Genomic DNA, 24,147 nt, shown 5'->3' with positions numbered 1-24,147 from the left:
AATGGGCTCTACGTCACCTTCCGTGTTCGGGGAAAAGCGGCTTGTTGTTTCCGGTCTATTGAAAATGGCATTTTACCCCGCCGTTTCCAACGCCCATCTGGAGCAGCCTTCCGGTTTAGACCCAGCGGCAAACTTCCCAGATGCCTCGGAATGTTTCTGCGGGGGTCCGGGGCCATCCCGACCAAGGCTAAACCAACATCTCTGCGTGCCGCCGCCGATCCCGGCCCCGAGGCGTCTCCAGCGTCCTCTGCACCAACCGCAACTTCCCCATCAATGGGTGGGTCCAGTGAGGCCCAGGGCCGGCGCCGCTCCTGGTCGGTCCATCTTCGTGGACCACCCATCACCCCGCCGACTCCAGCTGAGGCTTCTCTGGTTCCTTCACCCTTTCCATCGGAGCCGGTTGACTGGCGCCCGGCGGCTCCGCCTTAGGCGCCATCACCCGCCGGACCCTGGCCTTGCATTCCTCCCGATGCACCATCGCCCACCGGACCGGACCGGACCGGACCAGGTGTCCTCTAAGGTTTGGGTAGGGGTCCAGACATTCCTGGGCTCGTCTCTTTTCGTCCACAGGGGGGCGTCCAGAACTGAGTATCTTTTGTTGTTGTTTTTGTTTTTTCTGGCGTCTGGTATCCGTCGTTGACGGGGTTCTTCTTCTTCTTCTTCTTCTTGGATTTATTGGCGGTTGGCAACAAACTTTTAGTAGCATTACCGCCACTTACTGGTATGGAGTGTGGTTCGTAATGGTCTATCTATATATATATATATATATAAATATAAACTCCTACTACTAATAATAATAATAATAAATAAATAAATATATCCTACCTATACATATAAATATTTATACCTATCTATACTCATACACACACACATACATACTTATATATAACTTTATGTTCTACCCACCATCATGCACCCATTCACAAACACACCTACTATAATCAAATTCTATGAAATAATTTAGTTTTCTTTAGAAATCGAATAACTATTTGTATATGTTTACTCCCCAAATTCTTCCTCAGAATATCTAGTAAATTAACCTTTTCCTTAATACATTCAAACTCTCTTCTCATATATGTTCTCTCTCGTTCATACTTATGGCATTCCAATATAACATGTTCTTTTGTTTCATATTTTTCACAGTAATCACATTTGCCAGTAGTATGCTTTTGTATTTTAAAAAGTGTATAATTAAGTCCTGTATGTCCAAATCTTAACCTTGTTATCACTCTTTCCTCCTTTCTATTTTGTCTTCCATTCCTTCTTTCTCCTACCATCCTCTGAATTTTATAAAACCATCTTCCTGTTTTTCCTTCGTCGTTGATGGAGGGTGCTGTCATGATTGGGTTTTTAGTCCTTAGTATTTATCGTCATCCCCACCACCTGCGCGTAATTGAGGCAGCTGTTTTTGTTTTCTTGATTTCTCTGAGCATATTTAAATTCATGTGTCTGTTTTGTTGTGGGATCCTCTGTGTTGCTCATGCCTGCATCGTTATATGAGGAAGTTGCTAGTTTACAGAAATAAAACATCTGATTACTGCTGATCTGAACTTGGCTGGACTTTCCTCTCACTAATGATGACGAGTCCTGACACACATGTGCATATCTATCTGCATGAGGTCCAATATCCCCACGCACGAATAACTCCAGTCACTTGGCTGGATGAGGAAAAGTGACTGTCGTCTCATCGCACAAGTTCCATAGGAAAAGAATGGAGGGACATTTCTAAATTAACGTTTAAAACGAAACGTCTTCCTTTAAAACTTTGTACATATAAAACTGAGAAGCTTTCAAAAAAAGAATAAAGCATTTTTTGAAAGCATGCATACAGTAGCGGTTTATAGATGGGCAATATGGGCAGTTGCCCAGGGTGACATCAGGAAGGGGTGGAGTACCCAGGAACTAGAAAATGAAATCTTATGTCAGTTTTTCCCTGAACATGTTTGCTACTACTTGTACGCATGTGTAGTAGAGTAAGTTTTGCTGCTCAGTAACAGCAACTAAAGGAGTTTTTTGCAGCTGCTGCTGCAAAAAAAAAAGAAAGGGGGGGGGTTTAAAATACAGTTTTTGTTTGCATTTTAATTAGCTGGAGTGCGGTAGAAGGAGGCGGTTGCCCAAGGCACCATTCCTGCAAAAACCACAACTACGTGCATATTTATATTTCAAGCTTAAAACGGTAGATATAGTAATTAATCACAGCGCCAGATTAATCGATTAAATTCTTTATGCAATTGACAGCACTAATTAGAATATAAAATTATTAAAACGCAAGATAATGTTGAGTTGTTGGGAAATACAAACATTTCATGTTTGTATTTCCTCAATATGAGCATTGACCATATATGTGTGTATCACTGTAAAAAAAATATACATAAGAACTATTTTTTCACATGCAACTTATATGTCACAACATTTTGGGATGTATAAACACATTTATATCCCAATTGGTTATAAATTGGTGAATATATTTTCCTTCTGTAAGGGTCTTACTGGGAAGTTTGCAACAAAATCATTCTGCCACCAATGCAAAGCTGAATAAACAACGACGAGGGCGTGATAAGATCCTGCAAAACAGACTCCCCTGCAAGTACACAGACGGACGGCAGAAAACAAAGATGGATGAAAGAAAACAAGTGCAAAATGAACTTCTTGGATGAATTTTCTATCTAGTTTCCTGGAATCTTGACCAGAGATGAGATTCGTGTGATGTCATCAGTACAGCATCTTGAGGTGGGGTGGTCTCTTATCTAAAGGAACAAACTTGGCCACAGTTTTGACCCAATGTTAAAAGGAGAATATGATAAAGTTGGAACATGGACATTTCGGGAGCTGATCTCGAGAACAGAGCTGAGAGAATTTTATCTATATTTTCATCTGTAAAACATAGAAGTGAGATCATTTGTCACTTATTTACTCGAACCACCAGCCTTCCTTTAGTGAATCTGAATTTGTTGATGTACCTTTCCGTGCAAAAAAAACAAAAAAAGTCACAAGATTTCTTCAGCTCTTTGTCACAAACTCCAAATGGAGATTATCTCTCACATGTAATCTCTGCAGGATCCTTGTTGTCTTCTTCAGTCAAAACCAACAGAGAGCACAGTAGTGTTTTCTGCTGCAGGTGTCCCCCCTGCAGGTTAAGGCAGCTCTGCTGTTCTATTGAACCTCGGTGGAGATAAGGGTGGCTGGAAACAGTCAGGAATGTTGATAAAGTATATGAAGCTCAGAATGAGCCTGGTTGGCTCTCATTTCTGTCCTCTGGGAAGGTCTATAAAAGTCGGGAGTGGGGGGTTGGAGAAGAGGGGTCTTCTTTTTCATCTGGAGACACGTTAAGGAGAGGCACAGGAAAAGCCACCTTGCTGTTCTTGTCGAGACAGGAGCATTCTCACATAATTAGCAGGTGGTTTTTTGCTGCTTTGCATCCAGCTCTGTGTGTAAGCTGCGCAGCGTCGGCCCATACGCTCACTGACGCTCCTGCCGGCTCAACATGAACGTGCTCTGCATGACGTTCCTGACTCTCATGAAGCTCCACCAGAGTCCTGCGGGGGCTTCACCCCTCCGCATCCCCGCCGCTCCTCCACAACCTCCAGCTGGACCGTCTGAGGCTGACCAAAAATTTGCAGAGGTAATTGAACTTTTTACCTGCTGGATCAATATGTTTTTGTATGCTGCTTTTCCTGCAGGCTTTTTGTGTTTGGATAGTGAGGTTTAGGGTGTTGGGAGTCATTTTTTGGGCCTCTTTAAAATATAACTGATCAAATCTGAGCGATTTCCAGTGCAGGACGTGGTGATGTTCCATGCAAGATTCTTAAAGTTGCTTTAAATTTTTTTTTTTTTTTTAACATAAAACTTCTTCTCAAAGAAACAATTTAAAGAAAAGTGGCACCAGATCAAGCCATATTTAATTTGGTCTTTAATTTCTTTCTTTAATAATGAAAAGTGACTTTATTTGGTTATATTTCACCTGCTGACATCTCAAATGTTCTCTGTGGCTCTTCCCCTCTTTGAGTTTTGTTATTGTAAAACAGACCCATATCATTCTTTGGAATGATAATCACAGAACTAATTTATCTCAGCTGAATCTCTTTGTGAAGCTTCACCTGAAGCGAAATGTGGTCCAGTGATATTGGCAGGCGGGATTCTTCCTGTTTACGGCTGCCAATTCCCCAATCTGCCTTCGATCTCATCTGCAGGAGGCAACAGCAGCAGCAGTGGGAGACGAGGTTTGTCTTCACAGTCAGCATCATCTTGTGGTGACAGCAGACAAATTATACAGACAGCCACACACTGAGTTGCTTCAGGAAAAAAATATTCTTTAGGGATGCAGCGATCCACTTTTTTTTTTTTTTTTTCAATCCGATATGGAAAAGCAGTGCTGAATTGACTTAAAATGTTTCTTTTTGTAAACGGTGACATAAATGTACAGAATGACAGATTTATTTTATACTGCTGCACAGCTGTAAAACATGTAAAGACAACACAATGTTCATTTGTTCAGTTCTGACTCTTTCAAAAAGCACAATCCCTCAGGATTGTAGTAGTGCAACATTATTCTTGTTTTAGCTAATGCTTTCATTTATTCTGGATTACAACAAATTAACCCATTAGATTTTGTGTCACAAGTAGCCATGTTTCAGGATGCTAAGGAGCTACTGTATAATTTCGTATTATTCTTGTATTTCTGTACGTTTTTAGGTTCTGGTGTTTAGATTGTCTTGTCGTTTGGTTATGTTTGCTGTGTTTTCCCCTGAGCTTCCCTGACTCCAATGCTTTACTTGCACATGTCCTGTGTCAGTTAGTCATTTCTCCTCAGCTCCAGACAGAACATGGCTGGGCAGAGCTCAGGAAAAATGACCACCTTCTGCTAATTAAAACTTACATCCTCCTTGCTCCACCAATCAGAGCTGTTCAGTGTTTAAAACATCCAGTCTTTATTTTCTGTGTCTGCCTTGTCAATTTTGTTTTGTGTATTCTGTTTTATGTTTGACTCAAAAATAAGGTAAAGAGACACGTTAACTTTTTTTTTTTTTAGTTAAATGGGAGAACAAACATTTGTACACTCAACAATTCTGAAGCAACAGGATGTTGCCATGTATTTCCAATGCTTTAATCCTGAATAATCTACCGGTGTCCTATAAGTTTTTTAGATATCGGTTAGGGTAAGTCATCTGACTCATTTTTACCCTCCATGGTAAAAATGAAGAGGTGATTGGCGATTAAGGCATTCAATGTTGATGAAATAGTAAATCCAGTCTAACAAGCTGGCAGAAAAAGAATCTCCTTGACAACAAGCTGAGCAACTAGCTAAGCAGGAAGCTACAGCTGTTCGGCACACTGCACAACTTTCACAGTCTTGCCAGATTTTGAAAATATTACATTTTCTGACTGGAAAACTGGGGATCCTATACTTAACCACTGGATTTGCTGATGGATCACTTTCTACATGTGATCCATCAACTGTAGTTGGACATTTTAGACCAACTACAGCCAAATGAGCATCAAACCCTCACAGGAACTCGTACAGAAAGAGTGGCAGTAATTGAAGAGACTGTCACAATTTAGCTGATAATATTTTCCGCTTCATCCATAAACAGAAAGATGTGAGAGTTAAACATTTTTCAAGTGAGTGTGATTTGCTTGGGGCTGTTTGTGTGCTGTGTTGTGCTCATGGTCAGAGGTTGCAACATGTGTTTGATGTGGTGAGAATGTTTGTGGGATTTGAAATGACTTCCAACGTTATGTTTTAGTTTAAACACATCATTATTTCCATCTTAACACATGACAGTGTCATGTTTGGACTGGATCGTGGTGATAAACGTTAATGTGTAATGTGTGGTTTTGTGGTATGTGGAAACTGTTCTGAAATGTTTTACCTGAGTGTGTCGTCGTTGGGTTTTTTTGTTTGCTGTGAGCCAGCCTCTCTTTTCATTGGCTGTCAGGAACAAATGATCGCATTTGGATCTCAGTGCCCAACTGGGATCAAAGCCACTTCCACAAATTCAAACATGTTTGTTTGAGTGTGACTCAGGTCTGATCGGATTTGTTTCCCTCACTCACTGGTCTTTACCCCATCTTAAACCACTAAATTTTGTGGAGACTTTTGGCCGTAAAATCAGCAGGAAACTGTGTATGGCGTCCCCAGAATGTTTACTAGTTGGCTCAGCTTGCGTTTAAGTTTCACTTTAGCTTTAGCAGTCTCTCCACAGCTGAACACAAGCATTAGTTCTTGCACAAAAACTTTCTCAGCCACAAGTTTCTGAGAGTTCTTACACTTTTACTAAGTTACTAAACTTAAAATGAGTCAACAAAGACTTTAAAAAGCAGGTCATGTTTTGGGAAAGCAATTATTTACTTTAAGAACTGAACAGATATGGTTTAAAATTGAATCATTTTTAAAGTTTCTTAACCATGAAGTTAAGGCTGAAAATCAAAAAAAAGTTATGTGTGTTTACAAATCAGTAGAAATGCTGTAGGTCGGAGGAGGCGGAGCATGTTTTAGCAGCCGACAACGCTGACACCTACGATTACATGTTTGCAGCAAAGTTTCTGCAACATCCTGTCATTTAATGTACAAAAAAAAACCACGTCTGGATGTTTACTGTCCGCATGAGTTTAAACATGAGTCATTGCACTCCGCTGAATCACATAAATGATGCCTTCAAACCATCGAATTTCCAAGGATGTGGTTTCATCGTGATCTCAGATCGAACAGCTCTCGTCTTTATGAAGATAAGAAAAAGGTGTTGAAAAACATGTTTAGTTCATGGAGTACCTTGTGATACTTTCCCACTTTAGAATAACAATACTGTATTTAATTGGGATTTTATGTCATGGACATAAAATTTCCTTTTCCCCAAAATATCCAGGTTGAAAATGTCCCAAAATCTTGTGGGAGAATTTGCTTTGGTGTTATAAAACCAAACTGGCCTACAATTCAAAAAGAAATGTCAAAATCTAGAATATTACATAAAAACCAGGGTAATCTATGCACAAAATGGAAGAATGGTATGGAGAAACATATTATTGAAAGAAAGTTGATGATCTGCTCAGTTAAAAACACAAAGCAGATTTTCTTTCCTCTCTTTTTCCAAGCACTACCTTGTAGTATTTATTCTTCCACCTCCACTTCACCATGACAAAAATAGACTAGAGGACAATAAATTAGACCAAAGTGTGTGGAAAAAATCCAAAGGTATGAATATTTTAACAAAGCACTGCAATCGCCATCTTAGTTTTGCCTTAAAATAAAACTTTACACATTTATAGTTTGCTCAGACAGAAGTAAGGTAATGTAGCGTTTTTCTTTTGCTCAGGTACGACAGAGTAAGCTTCATGCCACTGGTGTAATCCGAGTCGTTTTCCACAGGAATATCTGCACCACTTCTATGGTTACCAGCCCAAACCAGACAGACGAAAAAGGGCGGCAGCCTCCAGAGATGATTCAAATCAGACGGGTTTCTGCGATAAGGTGAAGAAAATGCAACGATTCTTTGGGTTGACTCCAGATGGAAAACTCAGCGAGGAGACTCTGACTGTGATGAAGAAGCCGCGCTGTGGGCTGTCGGATGTGGAGCCTCACGAGGGAGCCGTGAGGTGGAGAAAACGGACCATCAGCTACAGGTGAGACAAGAGCTCACAACTTAGCACTTCAAGCTAAAATAAGCATGTGATTATAAAAGATTAGTCCACAGGAACATATTTTTACAGTGTATTTGGTGGAATCTATGGTAGTTGTTGATGCAAAATACAACCAATTTTGAACTTAGGTCAAAATTTGAAGTGTAACCCCCGTTTTCCTAATAAAATATAAAACTTCCCAGTCCGTTGTGGACATTTCTTTAAAAATTTCGACACGCCTGATTAGGTAGGAGATTAATCTTAGTGTAAGCAAGACAACTTTTTACACAAGTCTCACAAAGATTATCATGAGCTCCACATGAAGCGAAGCATCCGTCAAGTTTAATCTAAAACCTTTGGCTCCTAACTGAAACAAAGTGGTTTTATTTTCTTTCTTAACTGAAATCAGAGAGGGAGCAAAACAACAAGTGAAAATGTAATGCTGCACTAAGAAGTACATTAATGAGTTAGTAGGTTATGGAAGGGGAGATTCAAACTTAGTTTCTGTCATATTTTTGTCCTAATTTCCTCATACAGGTTTAGTCTTGATATTTATGCTGACATACTGAAAAACAGAAATCATTTTTAAGGCTGAGACCTGTTGTGGAAAAACATATAGCAATACAACTAGCAGGTGTGACCTTATTGTAATTTTTCCACATCAGACCAAAATCAAAAACCTACTGGTTAAAGGATGGGGTTGGGGGGAAACACACACCATAAAAATAAATCAGATAGGATTGAGCTGAACTCCATATTGTTTTTATTTATTTTTCCAAAAAATGATTTTCCTAAACTTTGACAGCTGACAGGCTTGGATTCCCATTTCTTTAACCCCCAACGAGACAGAGAGGGAGAGATCTTGTTTCAGACCACCCGGCTGTTAAAGCATTGCAGGCCGTATCGCTGCTAATGAAAGACATGGAGAAAAAAAATTCTTGCTTTCTGTATGCACACACACACACACACACACACTCGACTAAATTAAATCTCTAGAAACAAGATATTTACATTCCATTTTAACAAGTTTAGTTCACAGCCAAACATTAATCTGAGCCCAAATGCAGTTCAGCCCCTGCAGGCATTGTGATTTTTCCCAGTGAGGCTGATTGAACACGCTGAGCAGTGATGAGCAAAACAACATCATAAAGTTAAATTAATAATCTAGATCCTTTCAAGTAGATCTACATGAATCAAAATACACAAAGTTTTTTCATATAATATTTAAGAAAAACAAACACCAACTATTAATGGGGAGGTGAACTGATCACAGCCATGTCGGTGTAAACAAGAGGAATTTGAGGAGATTTTTTTTTAAAATAATGTTGCATGTTTTGAAGTAGTCTTGCTTTTGACATTCTACCATTCTGAATAGTGCATGTATATTCGCATCAAGGATGTGGAATTCACAGTAGCTACATATTTATCACAAATGTGTGCAAAACCTTCTCAATTTTATGCTAATGTCAAAAAAACATGATTTCATAATTGCAGCTTTTCCATTAAATAAGAAGCACAGTTAAAATTACTCGTGAGTTGTAAATACGTTTGCTCATGCAGTAAGTCGTTTAAAAACATGCCGTGCCATCATCCTCTGACCACTTCCTGTCCACTTCTTCATCTTATGGACCAGTAGTTACATCCGGTTGTTCTGATGTGTAAATGTCGGTGTGTGGCTGCCGGTCTTGGCCAGGTCTTTCTTGAAAAATAGATTTTTAATCTCAATGAGACAGGCCTGGTTAAATAAAGGTTACATACATACGTCACGTGACTCGTGTGAACTGAAAAAAGTGGTTCCATTTCAGTTTTGCAACATACACTGATTTTGATACAGCCGAAGAACTGCCTCATCATAGCTCAAAAAAATTTTTTTATTTTTTTTAATTGGTATGTTTCCATTAAGCAAACTGATTTCCGTAATTCTAATTATTCGGGTCAATTCTGTCGACCCAAATGCCACTTAGGCTGTGAATCATTTCAGACACACCTGCCTAGACATGTGTCTGAAACACCAAAGCTGTCAGCAAATTGTAAACAGCCATCTAACTCTGACACTGACGCCAGAATCAGCGGCTGCAGAACAAAAGTCCCTTGTCAGCCTCAAGTGTCAGGCAAGCCACGTGTGGTAATGCCTCTTACGTCATCTGTACAGACAGAGCGCTTGCATAGCCTACAATATTACGTAGAAATGTCACTGAGTCACTACTACACAATTTCAGAGCGGAAGTGAGATATACGTTATGTGACAAAGTTGTGGCATTAATGGCACAAACTTAACAGTTATTAAAACATTTGTAGAGGCCTGTTGTTCTTGAAGGGCTTAAATACCAAACAGCCTGTCAACTTGCTTTGTACCTTTTTAAGATGATAATGGTTAACACTTTCTTTGAAGGCGTGTGCATGAGACTGACATGACACTGTCAGAAAGGTGCCATAGCAACGGTGATGAACACGAAGGAGTCTTCACTATTGTCACCAAGTGTCATTCGGTAAATAATGACAGTATTAATGCAAAGTTGCACTCGAAGTTGCATAAGAAGTCAATTAAAAGTGTAAACTTTGCATTATTTGGTCAATAATGACCCTTTCAATGCAAAGTTCTATTAAAATTTGCATTAAAAGTCCATTAGGCATCATTATTAACCGAATGACAATCCATGTCAGACATTCATGAAGACTCGTTCTTGTTCATGACGTGTGTTACATCAGTCTTATGCACACCCCTTCAAACAAAGTGTTACCTAATAATGCACTAAGATGAATCAAAAGAACAGTAGCATCATTAGCTGCTTTTCTATGAATTTCCAGAAGGATAAGGATAAGAAAGACATATTACAGAATGAAGCTTGTGTCACAGTAAGATGATAAACAATGAAATTTAATACCCGTGAAGAATAACAACAAAGAAAGTAAATTTTTTGTTTCAAAAGAAAATTCTCTAAGAACAATAAAGGAATAGTTAGGAAAGTTGTTTTCATTTTGTCATGTGCACACACATAGTGTGCACACACACTTTGCGTGTGTGTGCACACTCATACGTCATGGAAAGGCAAGGCAGAGGCTACAGGCCTACAAATGAAGTGGCTCCCTGTGGCATCAGTTTGAAAACCTTGTCATGTGTTTAAAAGTGAGATCTCAAATGTATAAAGCTGTTGCTACAAGAGTAGGTGTAAGAGAAGTTTACACGTATTCTCGTAGGCTTCGCTTATCAAACCTGCGATGGCAGATCTGAGGAATATTTAACTCTTCTTTATGTCGCTTAAATATTTCACATGGCTTCATGTAAACTAAATGAAAATGTGTCTCTGCAGGATTGCTGGTGAAAATCTCCCTTTCCCAGCCAGTCGGACTCACAAAGCCATCAGGAGAGCGCTGAAGCTGTGGTCCAGCGTTTCCCTCATTAGATTCCGCAGGAGGGCAGCAAAAGAGGCTGATGTTGGCATTGCTTTTGTCAGCGGAGGTGAGCTTTGTGATGACCCCCTGATGATTTTAAAAAAGTGTATCATCTAAATCGATAACACAGCGGTGTTTTCAGCAGACCATGGCGATGGATTTCCTTTCTCTGGCAAAGGGGGAGCTCTGGCTCATGCCTTCCTCCCTGGTCTAGGAATAGGAGGGGATGTGCACTTCGATTCTGAGGAGGAATGGACTTTAAATTCTACTGGTACGGGATTTTAAAAAGGAGTTAAATGCTAGAATCTTGCTGTTCACTCCTGTTGGCACCAACTCCTAACATTCCTCTGGGTTTCTGAGGGTTTGTACTGATTTTGAATGTGTGTGACCCGTCATCCCGCTTCAGGTATCAGCCTGCCTGTTGTTGCAGCTCATGAATTCGGCCATGCTCTTGGTCTCTCCCACTCGCCTGACCCTGGATCCATTATGTACCCAGCTTACAACTTTGCACCCAGTTTGGAGCTCTCCTTTGACGACGTGAAGCGCATCCAGCACCTTTACGGTGAGCGTGAATCCAAAGGCTTATGCTGTGTGGGTTGTGAGAAGTCCCTTCTCAGCTAGTCAGTCGTATGTTCTACATACCGCATCTTGCGTTTGGCCACAGAAAATTCTCCAAAGCCATCAGATTGAATTTCTGTTTGTATTTCTTGTCCACAGCATTCTTCAGGTGAACACACAGATTTTCATTCATATTTGGTTCTTTTTTAAAAGAGGCAGTACTATGTATTTTCCACATACTGTCATTATAATGCACTATGTAAAAGAAATCTGACATTGTAATTTGACGCTTTGAAATTGTCTCTGTGTCTTTAAAAACAAACTCCTGCTCTTTCTGAAACTCTGCATTTGGGATTCATCAGTCCATCGCTCCTTTACTCGCCCTTTAACAGCGTCTTTGCCAGCGATGCACTGAGAAGTAGCTCGTATACTGATGTCAGCAGATCAGTTCCACCAGGTGTTTGCTAATTGCTGCTGGCTAGTCTGAAGGAGCTGAGGGGGGGAGTCGCAGGCGACGGCTGCTCTGTTAGGGGGAAGCTTGGAAGCTGCAGCACCGAGGAGGAGCTTCATCCTCCAAGGCGTTTTGCACAGCTGAACGGTTGCCATGGGAGATTAAAGGATTTCTGAAACATGCATGAAAGAATCAAAGTAAATTTTCGTTGAGGGAATAACATTATAACGTGATATAAAGCTCAAAAAGTTGATCTTACACAATACTGCGACTTTAAACTCTATCTGGTGAGGCCAGATTAGGAGGTGGACCTGGAGGTTCACTAGCAATGAATACTGTCCATAATTTGATCAACTTTCCTAAAAATCCTAGTTTCTTCTTGCTCAGCCATTGCTTTCCAACATAATTTCGGTCAATTTCAATCTCCTATCAGTGCCTCGTCTGGGATTTCTCCCATTGTGCTGGAATCCCAGCAGAATTTTAACTGGGCCAGTTGGCGAAAAGAATAAGTTGTGAACGATGATGAAACCGTGTGAAAGTAACTCTTCACACTTTTGAAGAGTCATTTGCAACCTCTCTACAAGCTGAAGGCAACATGTGATCAAAAGCTTTTCAAAGTTTATTTTCAAGCTCATCAGATTTGTTTGTTCCGACCTCGACCCGCTGACACCACTCCTCACCACAGACATGCCCAACAATTAAAACCACAGTCACAAAAGAAATCGATTCAGCCTAAATGAAGATCATTTCGTGCTCTCTATGTTTTGCAAAAAAATTCTTTGTCTCGTCATGATGCAGACACAGGTTTCTCATTCTGCACACATCTCTGTTTACAGTCAGTAAAGAGGCAGTATTATGCAAAATCAACTTTTTTTGAAGCTCAACTCTTATTATAATGTTATATTATAATTTCCTCATCAAAAAAAAATAAACATCCCTGGAGTGTTGCCTTGATTCTTTCATGCATGTTTGAGGAATCCTTTAATCTCCCGTGGCAAGTCTTGAACATTTACAGTCCTACTGAATGAACAAGGCTATTATTTAGTGACTTGATTCAGTAATATTTTTTGCACAGCACTGTAAACAGTAGTTCCACCGGGGTGGGATAAAACAGTTCATCTAAGGTTATGTTGTTTTCTTTTGTTGCCTCAGGTGAAAACCCCAACTTCCACTTACAGTCACTAAAAAGCCCTCCTCCCAAAACCCCTGACAAATGCGATCCAGATCTGTCCTTTGATGCTGTGACCGAATTACAACAAGAGGTGGTGTTTTTCAAAGACAGGTGTGTGTTTCCTCAAGAGTGTGCTTTTTTTTTCTGTTGAAGATGACTGATTTACTCCAGAGCTTTCTGACTTTGCAGATTCATGTGGCGAAAACATCCCAGTTTTGTTGAAACACGCATCACCCTCATCAGCAGCCTGTGGTCGGACTCTGTACCGTCTCACCTGGATGCTGTGTATGAGAACGTGGAGAAAAACTTTATCTTATTTTTCAAAGGTAAGACATGATGGAATGAGGACTCTAGACAGAAGCTCTACATGAGTTTTAAAATGAGTCTCACCCGAACTACAAGCACACATGAGATGTTTATGTGGTGGTTTTGAAGACAAAAAAAAAAAAAAGTATTTTTCTTGCAGGTGATCAGTACTGGAAAGTACAGCAGTTAATGCTACAGGAAGGTTTTCCCAGAAACATCTCAAACCTGGGCTTCCCCTCCAGAATAAAGTCAGTGGATGCTGCTCTGCACTTCAGAAGAGATCGCTACACTGTGTTCTTCACCGGCCATGAGTGTTGGAGGTCGGTCACATTCTCGCATTTCCCATCTTTTTCTTTGATTTGGCTATTTGTGTCATGCTGGGACAAATGGAGAAGAGATCTTACATTCAATTTGTAAAATCAACATACTGTATAATCCACTTGCATATCTCATCTAAAAGCGACAATGTACTGTAGGAAGGAAGGGGAACGGGAGATGGATATCTGAAAATAATCCAGGTTCTAATCTGCTAATCTGTCTACTGTATTTTTCGGACTAAAAACTGCTACTTTTTTCCCACGCTTTGAACCATGCAGTTTATAGCCCGGTGCGGCTTTTCTGTGGCTTTTTCTTCAACCACCAGGGGGCTAAATAGCAGGAAGTGAATCATTGGAAGTCAAAATTGGAAATCAAAGCAGAAAGTGCTGATTTTCATTTAGAACAAGCACATGCTAGCAGCAGGCACGACGGAGAAATGTGTTCAAACTCAAACCCCCTCATCATAGAAACAAGACGAAGACGCCGCTTTTAAGTTGAAGGCTATCGATCTGGCAGTACAGGAGGGAAATAGAGCCGTGGCATGTAAGCCGCTGCGTCTCCATGGTTCAGCGTTGGAGACGCAGGGCTGCTCCTTAATGAATGCAGAGGGCTGCAGAGGTCTTTGTGCAAAATCGAGATACGGAGATACCAGAGGCTTATAGCCCGGTGCGGCTTATATATGTACGTTTCCAGTTGTTGTTTTTTTTTAAAATTGTAGATGCAGCTTATAGTGAGGTGCTCTCTATAGTCTGGAAAATACAGTATACAGTATTCCAACTCTCACCTATGATTATTGAGAACGAGAACCTGGAAATAAGTGGCCAAAAGGAACTTCCACTGCAAGGTGGCTGGACTGAGTTTAGGAGGGAATTCACAGCAGCCCTGTTCTGACAAACTCTGTTATTGGGTACAGAGTAGACCAGATGTTCTGCTTCCTTTTCGGTTCTGATGAAACAAGAGAACATTTTTCCCATGTGAATGCAGAAGAATATTTTGACTCACACAGTGTATCATGTTGTTACTCAATGATGCCAAGAAGCAAATAACATCCGTTTACCCAAATGTGTGTCATATTTAGGTACAATGAACTGCGGGCCGTGATGGAGGGATCACCAATGCTCATCGAGCAACAGTGGCTGGAAATCCCATTCCCTTTAGACGCAGCTGTCTACTATGAGGGTAGTTAAATAATCTCTCTTCTGTTTGTTTTTTGTGGCTTTACAGAAACAAAATGCACAGGAAATGCGATTTCAGTTGTTTTTTTAAATTAGCATTTTTTGGGGGGGGGGGGTAAAAACCGTCATTATCTTCCACTGTATTTTAAGGTTGAATTTTGACTTTCCGGTCATCACTTTGAAAATCTTGTTGCAGTTTTTTTGTTTTTTTTTTACACAGAATCTGTTTTCAGGATATAAACCTACAGATCTGTGTTATCTGTCAATAGCTGTTTTTCAAGCCTGGTATAAACCACGAAGAATGTCCAAAAACTTCCCTTCTAATGGCACAATTGGCTTCAGGCCAATAACATTAAACCTACATTTGTTACAGTCATTTTCAATGAGTACTGTTACATAGAGAATCTTGCAAAAGCATTCATACCCCTTGATTATTTATTATTTATAGTGGATAATTTACCTGGTGAGAATAAAATGGTGCAAGAATTTAAAATATTTTTATAAATAAAATCTGAAAACTATAGTGAGTCTTGTTTCTACCAGCTTTACAGCTATAGACTACGCCAAACTCCTCTTTCCACAACAGCTCAGTCTCTGTGAGTTTAGGTGGACAAAAATGTTCACATGTTGCCACACATTTAAAGTTAAATAAATTTAAATTTCTTTCAATAAATGCTCTTTTGTTGTTACTCTTCCATAAAATACAAATTTATGGAGTGTTTGAATGATTCTTGTTCTATGAACAAATTCTCCTTTGTGAGCTCTGGATCTCTGCAGCTCCCCCAGAGTGATCATAGGTGCTCTCTTTGCATGACATGTCAGGTTAGATAGATATTTGTGAAGGGCTGCAGTTGTGTCGTACCTTTTCATGTTCAGATGATGAATTAAACAGAACCCTAGTAGCTGCTTGAGATATTATTTTATAACCAAACATTGCTTTAGACCAGGGGTGGGCAATCCTGGTCCTCGAGGGCCGTTGTCCTGCAACTCTTAGATGTCTCCCTGGTCCAACACGCTTGAATCCAACAGCTGAAACACCTCCTAAGTGCAGTCAAGTTCTCCAGAGTCCTGCTAATGACCTCATTATTTGACTCAGGTGTGTTGAAGTAGAGACACATCTAAAAGTTGCAGGAGACCGGCCCTCGAGGCCTGGAGTTGCCCACCCCTGCTTCAGAGCAAAGCTTGTGAATACCTTTTGAAGCACTCTGTCTGAACCTCATAATCGACTCTTCATTTCCTGCAGGATTTGTGAACTTCTTCAAGGGAAACAAGCAATATAAATACGACTTTGGCCAGAACCGTGTTGTCTCCGTCAGCAGAGCTAACGACCTAATGGACTGCGAGATGGGAAAGGGTAACAAGCACATATCCTGATGATGAAATGGCCTGACGATGACATTGCAGAGTGTGTATAGTCACAGGAAAAGGTCTCTCTCCGGCAGTAACGACAGTATTTGTGACCCTGGGAACTAATACTGTAGGGAAGTGGTTAAAAGTCATACCTCAGTGTGTAATAGTGTTGAAAGAAGGGAAATTTATACCATCTATCAAAGCCACTGTACAATTTAAAAAATGTTTGTTTAATTTTTCTACTTTTTTTTTTAAAGATTTGCAACAAATATTGAATGAAATGAATGACAGCAATACCTGTATTAGATATTTTTTCTAAACAAAAAGAGATTGCATGTATCTGGGTGTCCTTGAGCAAGTCACTTCACCCACCTTGTTGGTGGTGGTCATGATGGCAGTCTCGTTTCTGCCAGACTGCCCCAGGGCAGCTGTGGCTACAGACCAGTAGCTTGCCATCACCAGCATGTGAACGTGCAATTTGAGATCTCAATTTGATAAAAGGGGCATTATGAATAAAGTCCATTCTTCTTCTTTCTGAAACTGTGACTTTGTGGTCTGTAACCTGGAATATAGAAAAGCCTCATGTCTGGTACATATTTTTATAAATGAAACAATAATATATGGTTTCATATTCTAGTAAGTGTTTATTATTGAAATGTTTTTGTGAGTATCTGCAATCGCTGTTGATCAATTTTTCGCAGACGGCACATTGCTCATCAGTCATTGTCGTTCCTCTCACCGTCCTGTGTTGTGCAACTGCTGACAGAATGTAGCTTTAGATTCACAATGCAGAACATACAAGGCTTACATTAATACAGGCCTACGAGGATTAAACAGTAAACCAACCTGCTGACTCAAAAACTCTCTGCTCCAATAAAGCCTTTTTCCTTTGAGTCACATGTCTAATGATCAGAATTATGGTAGAATCAAACATGTTTTTGTTAGATTTGTAAACATTAGACTCCCATCCTGGTGCCAAAGTCTTTCTTTGAAAGGCAGAATAAGCTGCAACTTTTATTTATTTATTTTAAAGCAGGATGCCAGAATGAGCTACATTCACATATTTTACAAGGTCAAAAAAAATCTGTCAAATACATTTACCCCCCCCCCCCCCACCCCGCCCCTCCTCAAGGGGAGCCCAAATCTTGTCTTCAGGCTGTACCCAGCTTTACATGGCTGAAATGCCAGCATCTGAGAGAGGGAACTCTGCTTCCATTGGTGACAATCATCATGAGGGGCCTTTGGGGATGCACCTTGTCTGAGGATCAGTGCCTCCTAATCCAAAGCCATGGTCTTGAGCCGGAAAAGGGTGGAGTGCCTTTTCTGGTTGGCATAGAGGTCCTGCGCTAAGGGGAGAAGTTTATGTATCTCTGGATCTTGTTCAGTACTGAGGGAAAAGTGCAGTGTGAGATCGATAGGCAGATTAGTGCTGCATCTGCAGAGAAGCGGGCGCTGTACTGATCTGTTGTGGGGAAGAGAGAGGTGGGTCAAAAGGCGAAGGCCTCAATTTACCAGTTGATCTCCGTTCCTACAGGCATCTACAGTCACAAACTTTGGGTAGTGACCAAAAGAACGTAATCATGCATACAGGCTGCTGGAATGAGTTTCCTCTACAGGGTCTCCCACTTACAAGTCACTACAAGGTTGTTATATATACTTTATCTTTTCTATCTGATATAAATAAACCATTTAAGCAGAATCGATGTGTTTTCTTCACCATGCTTAGCAGCACTAACACAACAGGAGTACTGCATTTTAATGACACAGGAAAGGTCTTTCCATGGTACATGTGGACAGTATTTAATGTGTCATAATTACAGGGAAATTTTTTGGGAACTTTTGTGTCAAATGAACAAAATTCTCCAGAAAAAGCGTAACTCCAGTATGTCGTTGCTCAACACAACCTGTCCAGGCCCTTTATAACGGCTCCCTCTAGATGGGGGAGACAAGTTGAGTTCAACAAGGAAACATGAAGACGGTCACGCTGAGTTTTCTCCTGAGCCTTTCGGCTGCAGTGTTCTGCATGCCGGTGTCGCAGCCCACACAGCAGGATGAGAAGTTTGCAGAGGTATGTGTATTTGACGTTTATTGAGCGTACTTTGTAGTAAGAAACTTAAATGCTCTTTTAATTCAACAAATGATATGTTGACTAGCACATAGAGAGCAGCAGACTGAAGCCTCTCTGTTCTTTCTTTCCACCAGAACTATCTGAAGAGATTTTTCAACCTGACAGAGGAAAGAGGTCCAACATTCAGAAGTGGCATCAGCTCAGTGTCTAAGAAGCTGATGGAGATGCAAAAATTCTTTGGCCTTCAGATCACAGGGAACCTGGATGCTGACACCTTGGCCATGATGAAGAAGCCACGCTGCGGCGTTTTAGAAAAACCCCTTGGTCTGGTCTCCACTGCTGAAAACAATCTGAAATGGGACAAGAATGACCTCACATACAGGTGAGAGATCTCAGAAGATCAGCTATTCAGTGATGTGTACTATCACAGATGTTGTCTGTGGTTTAATGTGGAACATTTTTCTCCTTTCTTCAGGATAGAGAACTACACACCAGACATGTCTGCAGCAGAGGTAGATGAATCCATTGAGAAAGCTCTTCAGGTTTGGGCCAAAGTTACTCCCCTCAGATTCACAAGGATTTACAGTGGCATAGCAGACATCATGATCTCTTTTAGTCATGGTGGTGAGTATCAAACTCGTTTTTATGCTTATTTTATTGGACGTTCTTGAAAAAGTTCTCTTTGTTCAAATTTAAAGTAATTTTTTTTCTAACAGCACATGGTGACAATAGCCCTTTTTATGGTACTGGCGGTTATCTTGCTCACGCCTTTCCTCCTTCGTCCGGCATCGGAGGAGATGTACACTTTAACGATGATGAGACCTTCACCTTCCGCTCCACTGAAAGTAAGTTTATTCTTTATAGTCGGCAACCACTCTTCCAGCTCTTCTTATGACCTGATTGGTCCAACAAGAGGTGTAACTCATCCTCCGTTTCCTAGGCTACGTCCTCTTCCTGGTTGCAGCCCATGAGTTCGGACACTCTCTGGGTTTGTCCCACTCTAAAGACCCTGGTGCTCTCATGGCCCCTGTGTACTCGTACCGAAACCCAGACACGTTTGTTCTGCCACAAGATGATGTCAGAGGCATCCAGTCGCTTTATGGTTTGTACCAAAAAATGCCCTTTTATTTTATTTTACTTTATTTTGTTTTAACAAACTTGCAACAGAGTAAAAAAGTATTTTCTGAACTTGTTCATTATTAATTGCTGGGATTCAATTTTAATACACAGGCAAAAACGAGGATCCAATTCCTCCTGGACCAACTGCTCCCCCCACTCCTGATGCCTGTGATTCCTCCCTGGTCTTGGATGCTGTTGCCACACTACGAGGAGAGATGCTGTTCTTCAAGAACGGGTATGGTAGAAACTTAAGTCTCCAATAACGCCAGCTGGAGTCAACAGTTAACTTTTCAAAAAATCGGCTCCAATATGTAGCTTAGCTTCTCTATGTCTTTTCTCAGCTTCTTCTGGCGTATCCACCCCCAGAGTTACATCTCTCAGCAAACTCTCATAGCAAACTTCTGGCCCAACGCCCCTGACAGTGTTGATGCTGCTTACGAGAGTCATCAGTCAGACAGAGTCTTTTACTTTAAAGGTATTTGATATCTTTGTTTATTGATTGCATTTTTATATGTCACCCAAATAGCTTCACCAAAATAATTTTTTCTTGACAGGTCGTCAAGTTTGGGCTTTCAGTGGCTATGATTTGGTACATGGTTATCCCAAATCGATTTCCAGCTTTGGTTTGCCCAAGAAAGTCAAGAAAGTCGATGCGGCCCTCAATGACCCAGAGACTGGCAAGACTCTCTTCTTCATTGGCAGCAATTACTACAGGTGTGTTCAAGAAAGACCAGAAATGAATGGTGAAATGTTTATATGTGAAGAGCAGTCCAACAGAGTTTGCTGTCAATTTTCTTCTCTTGGATTAGTTTTTTCCTAGTTTGCACACAACCAAAGTGTTTCCTGCTTTTTTGAGGAGAAATACTGATTCTATCTGTTTCTTCCTTTTCAGCTATGATGAGACTACAAAGGCGATGGACTCAGGATTCCCAAAGCGAGTTGATAAAACCTTCTCTGGAATGACCAGGAAGGTGACAGCAGCTTTACAGCACAGAGGTGAGTTGCTTCCAAAAGCACATGATTAATAAAATGACTAAATGACTGCAGTGATTCTGTCCAATCCAGTTCGTTTTTCCTCACTTACACGTATCATCTCTGCTCTGCAGGTTTCACCTACCTCTACAGTGGTCCCTACATGTACGAGTTCAGCTCAAGGACGGGGCAGATGCTGCGTCTGCTGAGAAACAGCTACTTCCTGCCCTGCAACAACTACTAGATCAGCTTTTGAAGAAAACCAATGACGGGTCAATTAACACCAAAATTACATCTATAATTTATAGCAGTAAAACCTTTTCATGCCATTGTTTTGTGCCATAGTTTCAGGTAAATAATGAACCTTCTTCTATAAAGTTTATGTTTATATATTGATCTGAATTTTTTTTTTCACACTGTCTTTTAGGGCTGTATAATTATATCGATTCTACAATATTTATCGATTTTTTTCCACAATTGGAAGGTATCGAATTTTTCATCCGCGAGTTTCAATACGTTAAACCATAGGGGTCCATAGGCTTATACCGTCTGGTTTGTGACGGCGTAGCAGCAAGACTCCGCCTCCCCCAGTCTCACTTTCAACTTGTGCTTAAAGTGCACGTTATAAACTACACACCAGTTTTTAAATTGCGTTAATAGGCCAAGTAAAACCGGAGGTATGCTAAAATAAGTAAACCATATTTTTCCGAATGTCAGAGAAATGTCAAAAACCGGCTTTTCCGGTTATGTGAAAGAGAATGAGCTTCCAAACGTAAAAAATGAAATGCAACATCACATTCCTTTGTTTTTGTAAATCTCAAATCTTCAACAAATAACAATTGGCTGTATTTTGTTGCTAAGAAATGAAGTAAAGTTGCACAAGTAACCGTGAAAGAGAAGCGAAACAGAGTAGCGGCGCAAACGGAGTAACGGCAAAAGCAGTGAGATCGCGAAATTAATGCAAAGTTTGGATATCGGAGCAACTAGTGGCATCCACTTCGTAATTTGATTTTAGCTTAGTGGTTTCTGTTCTGTATATAAAGGATTACCTGAAGCACTAGCGGAACAAGTCAGAGTCGGGCCTGGGGGCGGGGCTAATGACTGGGCCCATTATACCCAAATAATAAAGCTCATGATAATTTAGCTTTACAACATAGACATGCCTGCAACAGCGGATCTTACAAGTTTCACCACCACAGAGAGCGACTATGTCATTCAGCTATCCATCTGACATGAAGTACAACAAACCAAGAGAACAACAGAAACATCAGGCTACTGGTCACTAATGATGAAACAACACAAATTCAAATCAGTTCAGAACCACGAATAGCGATCAGATCATTTTAACACTTTATCAATTTCAACTCAGGGCTTGGAGCAGCTAGCAACTGCTGAAGCTACGTTTATTGTTGACGAATTGAACCGGGTACGCAGAGGCTCGCCCCGCATGCGCAGCACCCCGTGCACCTCTGGATGATTGTAACTCGGCTCGGATTGCGTGCGCCGCCGTTCACACAAACTGGACGATCTGGAAGATGCTCTTCCAGGCGGCTCTAATGTAAACCTTAACTATAAACTCGATATTACTGTCTTGGCTCAAAAATATGTTCAACCTGAACTTTTGAAAGCGACTATAACTCAGCCTTCAGTCCCTGACATCACCACTGTACCACCGACAGAACGAAAAGGGAATGTAAGCTAGGCGGCTGGATCACTACGGGGTGATGCAGAGACACTCCCCCAGCAGCTAGTAGTAAACAGCTAACTGTACACATGGCTAACTCCGGGAGACAAGGTAGAAAAGCTTTTTCCCTATGGTCCAAAAGACTTTTTTTTACTCCAAAATGCATCCACAATATGTCCAAAAGAAAAACATAAGTGCAATCATTTGCATATTGAGAGTCTACAGAGGCTGATAATCTACCCACTCAGCTCCTGGATAACTGTAGAAACTTTGAGTTTTATGTCAAACCCACATGAATTAAATCACAGAAACTAATTTTCTCACTGCATCTTTGATTCATTTTGTCCAGCTGTAGACTGTTAGACTCTGTCCAGTCAGAGTCAGGTATTGTAGTTGGTGCTTACCTTCAGTATTGAGTTAATTAAATCCAAGTCTATGGAACAGAAAATGTCACTAAAATCATTCTGTCCTTCTAAAAACTTTCAGAAAATCGTAAAAGTGCATTGAATTGTATCGATTGCCAAATATCGTGATATATATCGTATCGTGATCAGAATATCGTATCGTATTGTGAGATTATTGTATTGCTACACCCCTACTATCTTTGTTTATTTCAGTTTATTTTGATTATTTAGAGTGTTCAATTATTTAACTATTTCTGTTGTTTGCTTCTAATAAATAAATCAAATGTCAGTTTAGCTGCATGAATGTGGATTCCTTTTTGAGTGTATGAATAAATCTGTATGACTAAACCATCTAAAGGAAATGATATCGGGGGAAAAAACATTTTGTGTATTGTCACACATCAATGTTATAACTTGAAATGATTTTCTTGAAATAAAAACATCTTAAATGATAAAAGTTGATCCGCTGACTTGTTGTGCCCACAACCGAGTTTGATAAATGTTCCGTACTTGCACAGCACTTAAAAGTCCAGAGGGCCCCAACTTTCACAACAGTCAAAGTTATGACTTGAATTGAAGTCACAACTTTTCAATTGTGACTTCAATTCAAAGTCACAATTGAAAAGTCAATTGTGAAATTGACTTTTCACAAATCGGTCATTCACTCATTCACACTCACTCACTGATGGTGGCAGTTTATGAATATGGATAAACATATTTATCCATATTCATAACTATCAGCTATCAGCCTCAGTCAGTCTGATAGCAGTCTGACTGAGGCCAGGCTGCCGTGCACCGGTGCCACTCGGCCCTCTGACCACCACCAGCAGGAGAGGCGGGTGAAGCCTCTTGCTCAACGACACAATGACAGATTACTGCATTACTTGTAACTGCCTGACAGAACTTGCATCACTGCCTTAAGGCTGGGAATTTAACAGAGATGAGTTTGGAGGCACTTGCTTTTACTTGCCATTTTGGGGAAAACAGCAACTTTTTTCTTGTTGTACATTGTTATGCCGCAGAAATAAGCTTTGTACTGTTTCTTATATTGCACACACCTTTTTAAAAGTAAGCTCTGAAAGTAAGCCACTGTACCACTGACTTCCACTGACAGGCCCTGGAGAAGCAGGGACATACAGTAGGAGAAACAATGTGCATGTGGAGAATAACTGCTAAATATCTACTGATCCGTAACAAATGCTTGAAGCCTTCAGAGTGCAGCTGCATTCCTACTAAATTACATGCAGCTGGACTCTGTTTACTAATTACTTCACTGCAACTGGTTGGAGCATAAATTCAGTACCTTACACAGAATTGTGTTCAGGAGAATCAGAAGAAATGGGGTAGAGGAGAAGACAAAAGCATGACACATTGTTTATTAATAAATACAGAGTGTTTAATAAATAAATACATTTTGAAAACTGTGAATGCAACTATTTCCTTCCGTCTTACAATTATTCACTAAATTGTACTGGTCTTCTACTTGAAGTCCCAGAAAACCTCCATAAGGTTTATGGTTGCAACTTGACAAAATGTGGAAGCAACTACAGGTTGTGAGTGTTTT

General features: G+C 40.5%; 2 protein-coding genes across 2 annotated transcripts; both read left to right on the top strand.

The window, feature by feature from the left end:
* The first annotated feature begins 2,368 nt into the window (after positions 1 to 2,368).
* LOC116729022 (matrix metalloproteinase-18) lies at positions 2,369 to 16,876 on the top strand. Its single transcript, XM_032577405.1, has 10 exons — positions 2,369 to 3,622; positions 7,364 to 7,617; positions 10,926 to 11,074; positions 11,153 to 11,278; positions 11,414 to 11,569; positions 13,169 to 13,298; positions 13,377 to 13,513; positions 13,654 to 13,813; positions 14,890 to 14,990; positions 16,230 to 16,876. Exons 1-10 carry the CDS (start codon positions 3,485 to 3,487, stop codon positions 16,358 to 16,360), a joined length of 1,482 nt encoding a protein of 493 aa, XP_032433296.1. The 5' UTR covers positions 2,369 to 3,484; the 3' UTR covers positions 16,361 to 16,876.
* Positions 16,877 to 18,288: 1,412 nt separating this feature from the next.
* LOC116729024 (collagenase 3-like) lies at positions 18,289 to 20,831 on the top strand. Its single transcript, XM_032577407.1, has 10 exons — positions 18,289 to 18,404; positions 18,539 to 18,786; positions 18,880 to 19,028; positions 19,121 to 19,249; positions 19,345 to 19,506; positions 19,635 to 19,758; positions 19,865 to 19,998; positions 20,078 to 20,237; positions 20,416 to 20,519; positions 20,630 to 20,831. Exons 1-10 carry the CDS (start codon positions 18,306 to 18,308, stop codon positions 20,737 to 20,739), a joined length of 1,419 nt encoding a protein of 472 aa, XP_032433298.1. The 5' UTR covers positions 18,289 to 18,305; the 3' UTR covers positions 20,740 to 20,831.
* The last annotated feature ends 3,316 nt before the right edge of the window (positions 20,832 to 24,147 follow it).

This window comes from Xiphophorus hellerii, chromosome 11 (assembly GCF_003331165.1).
Source record: "Xiphophorus hellerii strain 12219 chromosome 11, Xiphophorus_hellerii-4.1, whole genome shotgun sequence".
Taxonomy (NCBI): Eukaryota; Metazoa; Chordata; class Actinopteri; order Cyprinodontiformes; family Poeciliidae; genus Xiphophorus; species Xiphophorus hellerii.
This window is presented reverse-complemented; position numbering and strand designations above follow the sequence as displayed.

Coding starts and splice junctions, on each gene's coding strand:
- LOC116729022 (XM_032577405.1), top strand. CDS start 3,485: ATGAACGTGCTCTGCATGACGTTCCTGACTCTCATGAAGCTCCACCAG. Junction 3,623..7,363: donor CTGACCAAAAATTTGCAGAG/GTAATTGAACTT, acceptor CGTTTTCCACAG/GAATATCTGCACCACTTCTA. Junction 13,814..14,889: donor ACCGGCCATGAGTGTTGGAG/GTCGGTCACATT, acceptor TGTCATATTTAG/GTACAATGAACTGCGGGCCG.
- LOC116729024 (XM_032577407.1), top strand. CDS start 18,306: ATGAAGACGGTCACGCTGAGTTTTCTCCTGAGCCTTTCGGCTGCAGTG. Junction 19,250..19,344: donor CACCTTCCGCTCCACTGAAA/GTAAGTTTATTC, acceptor TCCGTTTCCTAG/GCTACGTCCTCTTCCTGGTT. Junction 20,238..20,415: donor ATTGGCAGCAATTACTACAG/GTGTGTTCAAGA, acceptor CTTCCTTTTCAG/CTATGATGAGACTACAAAGG.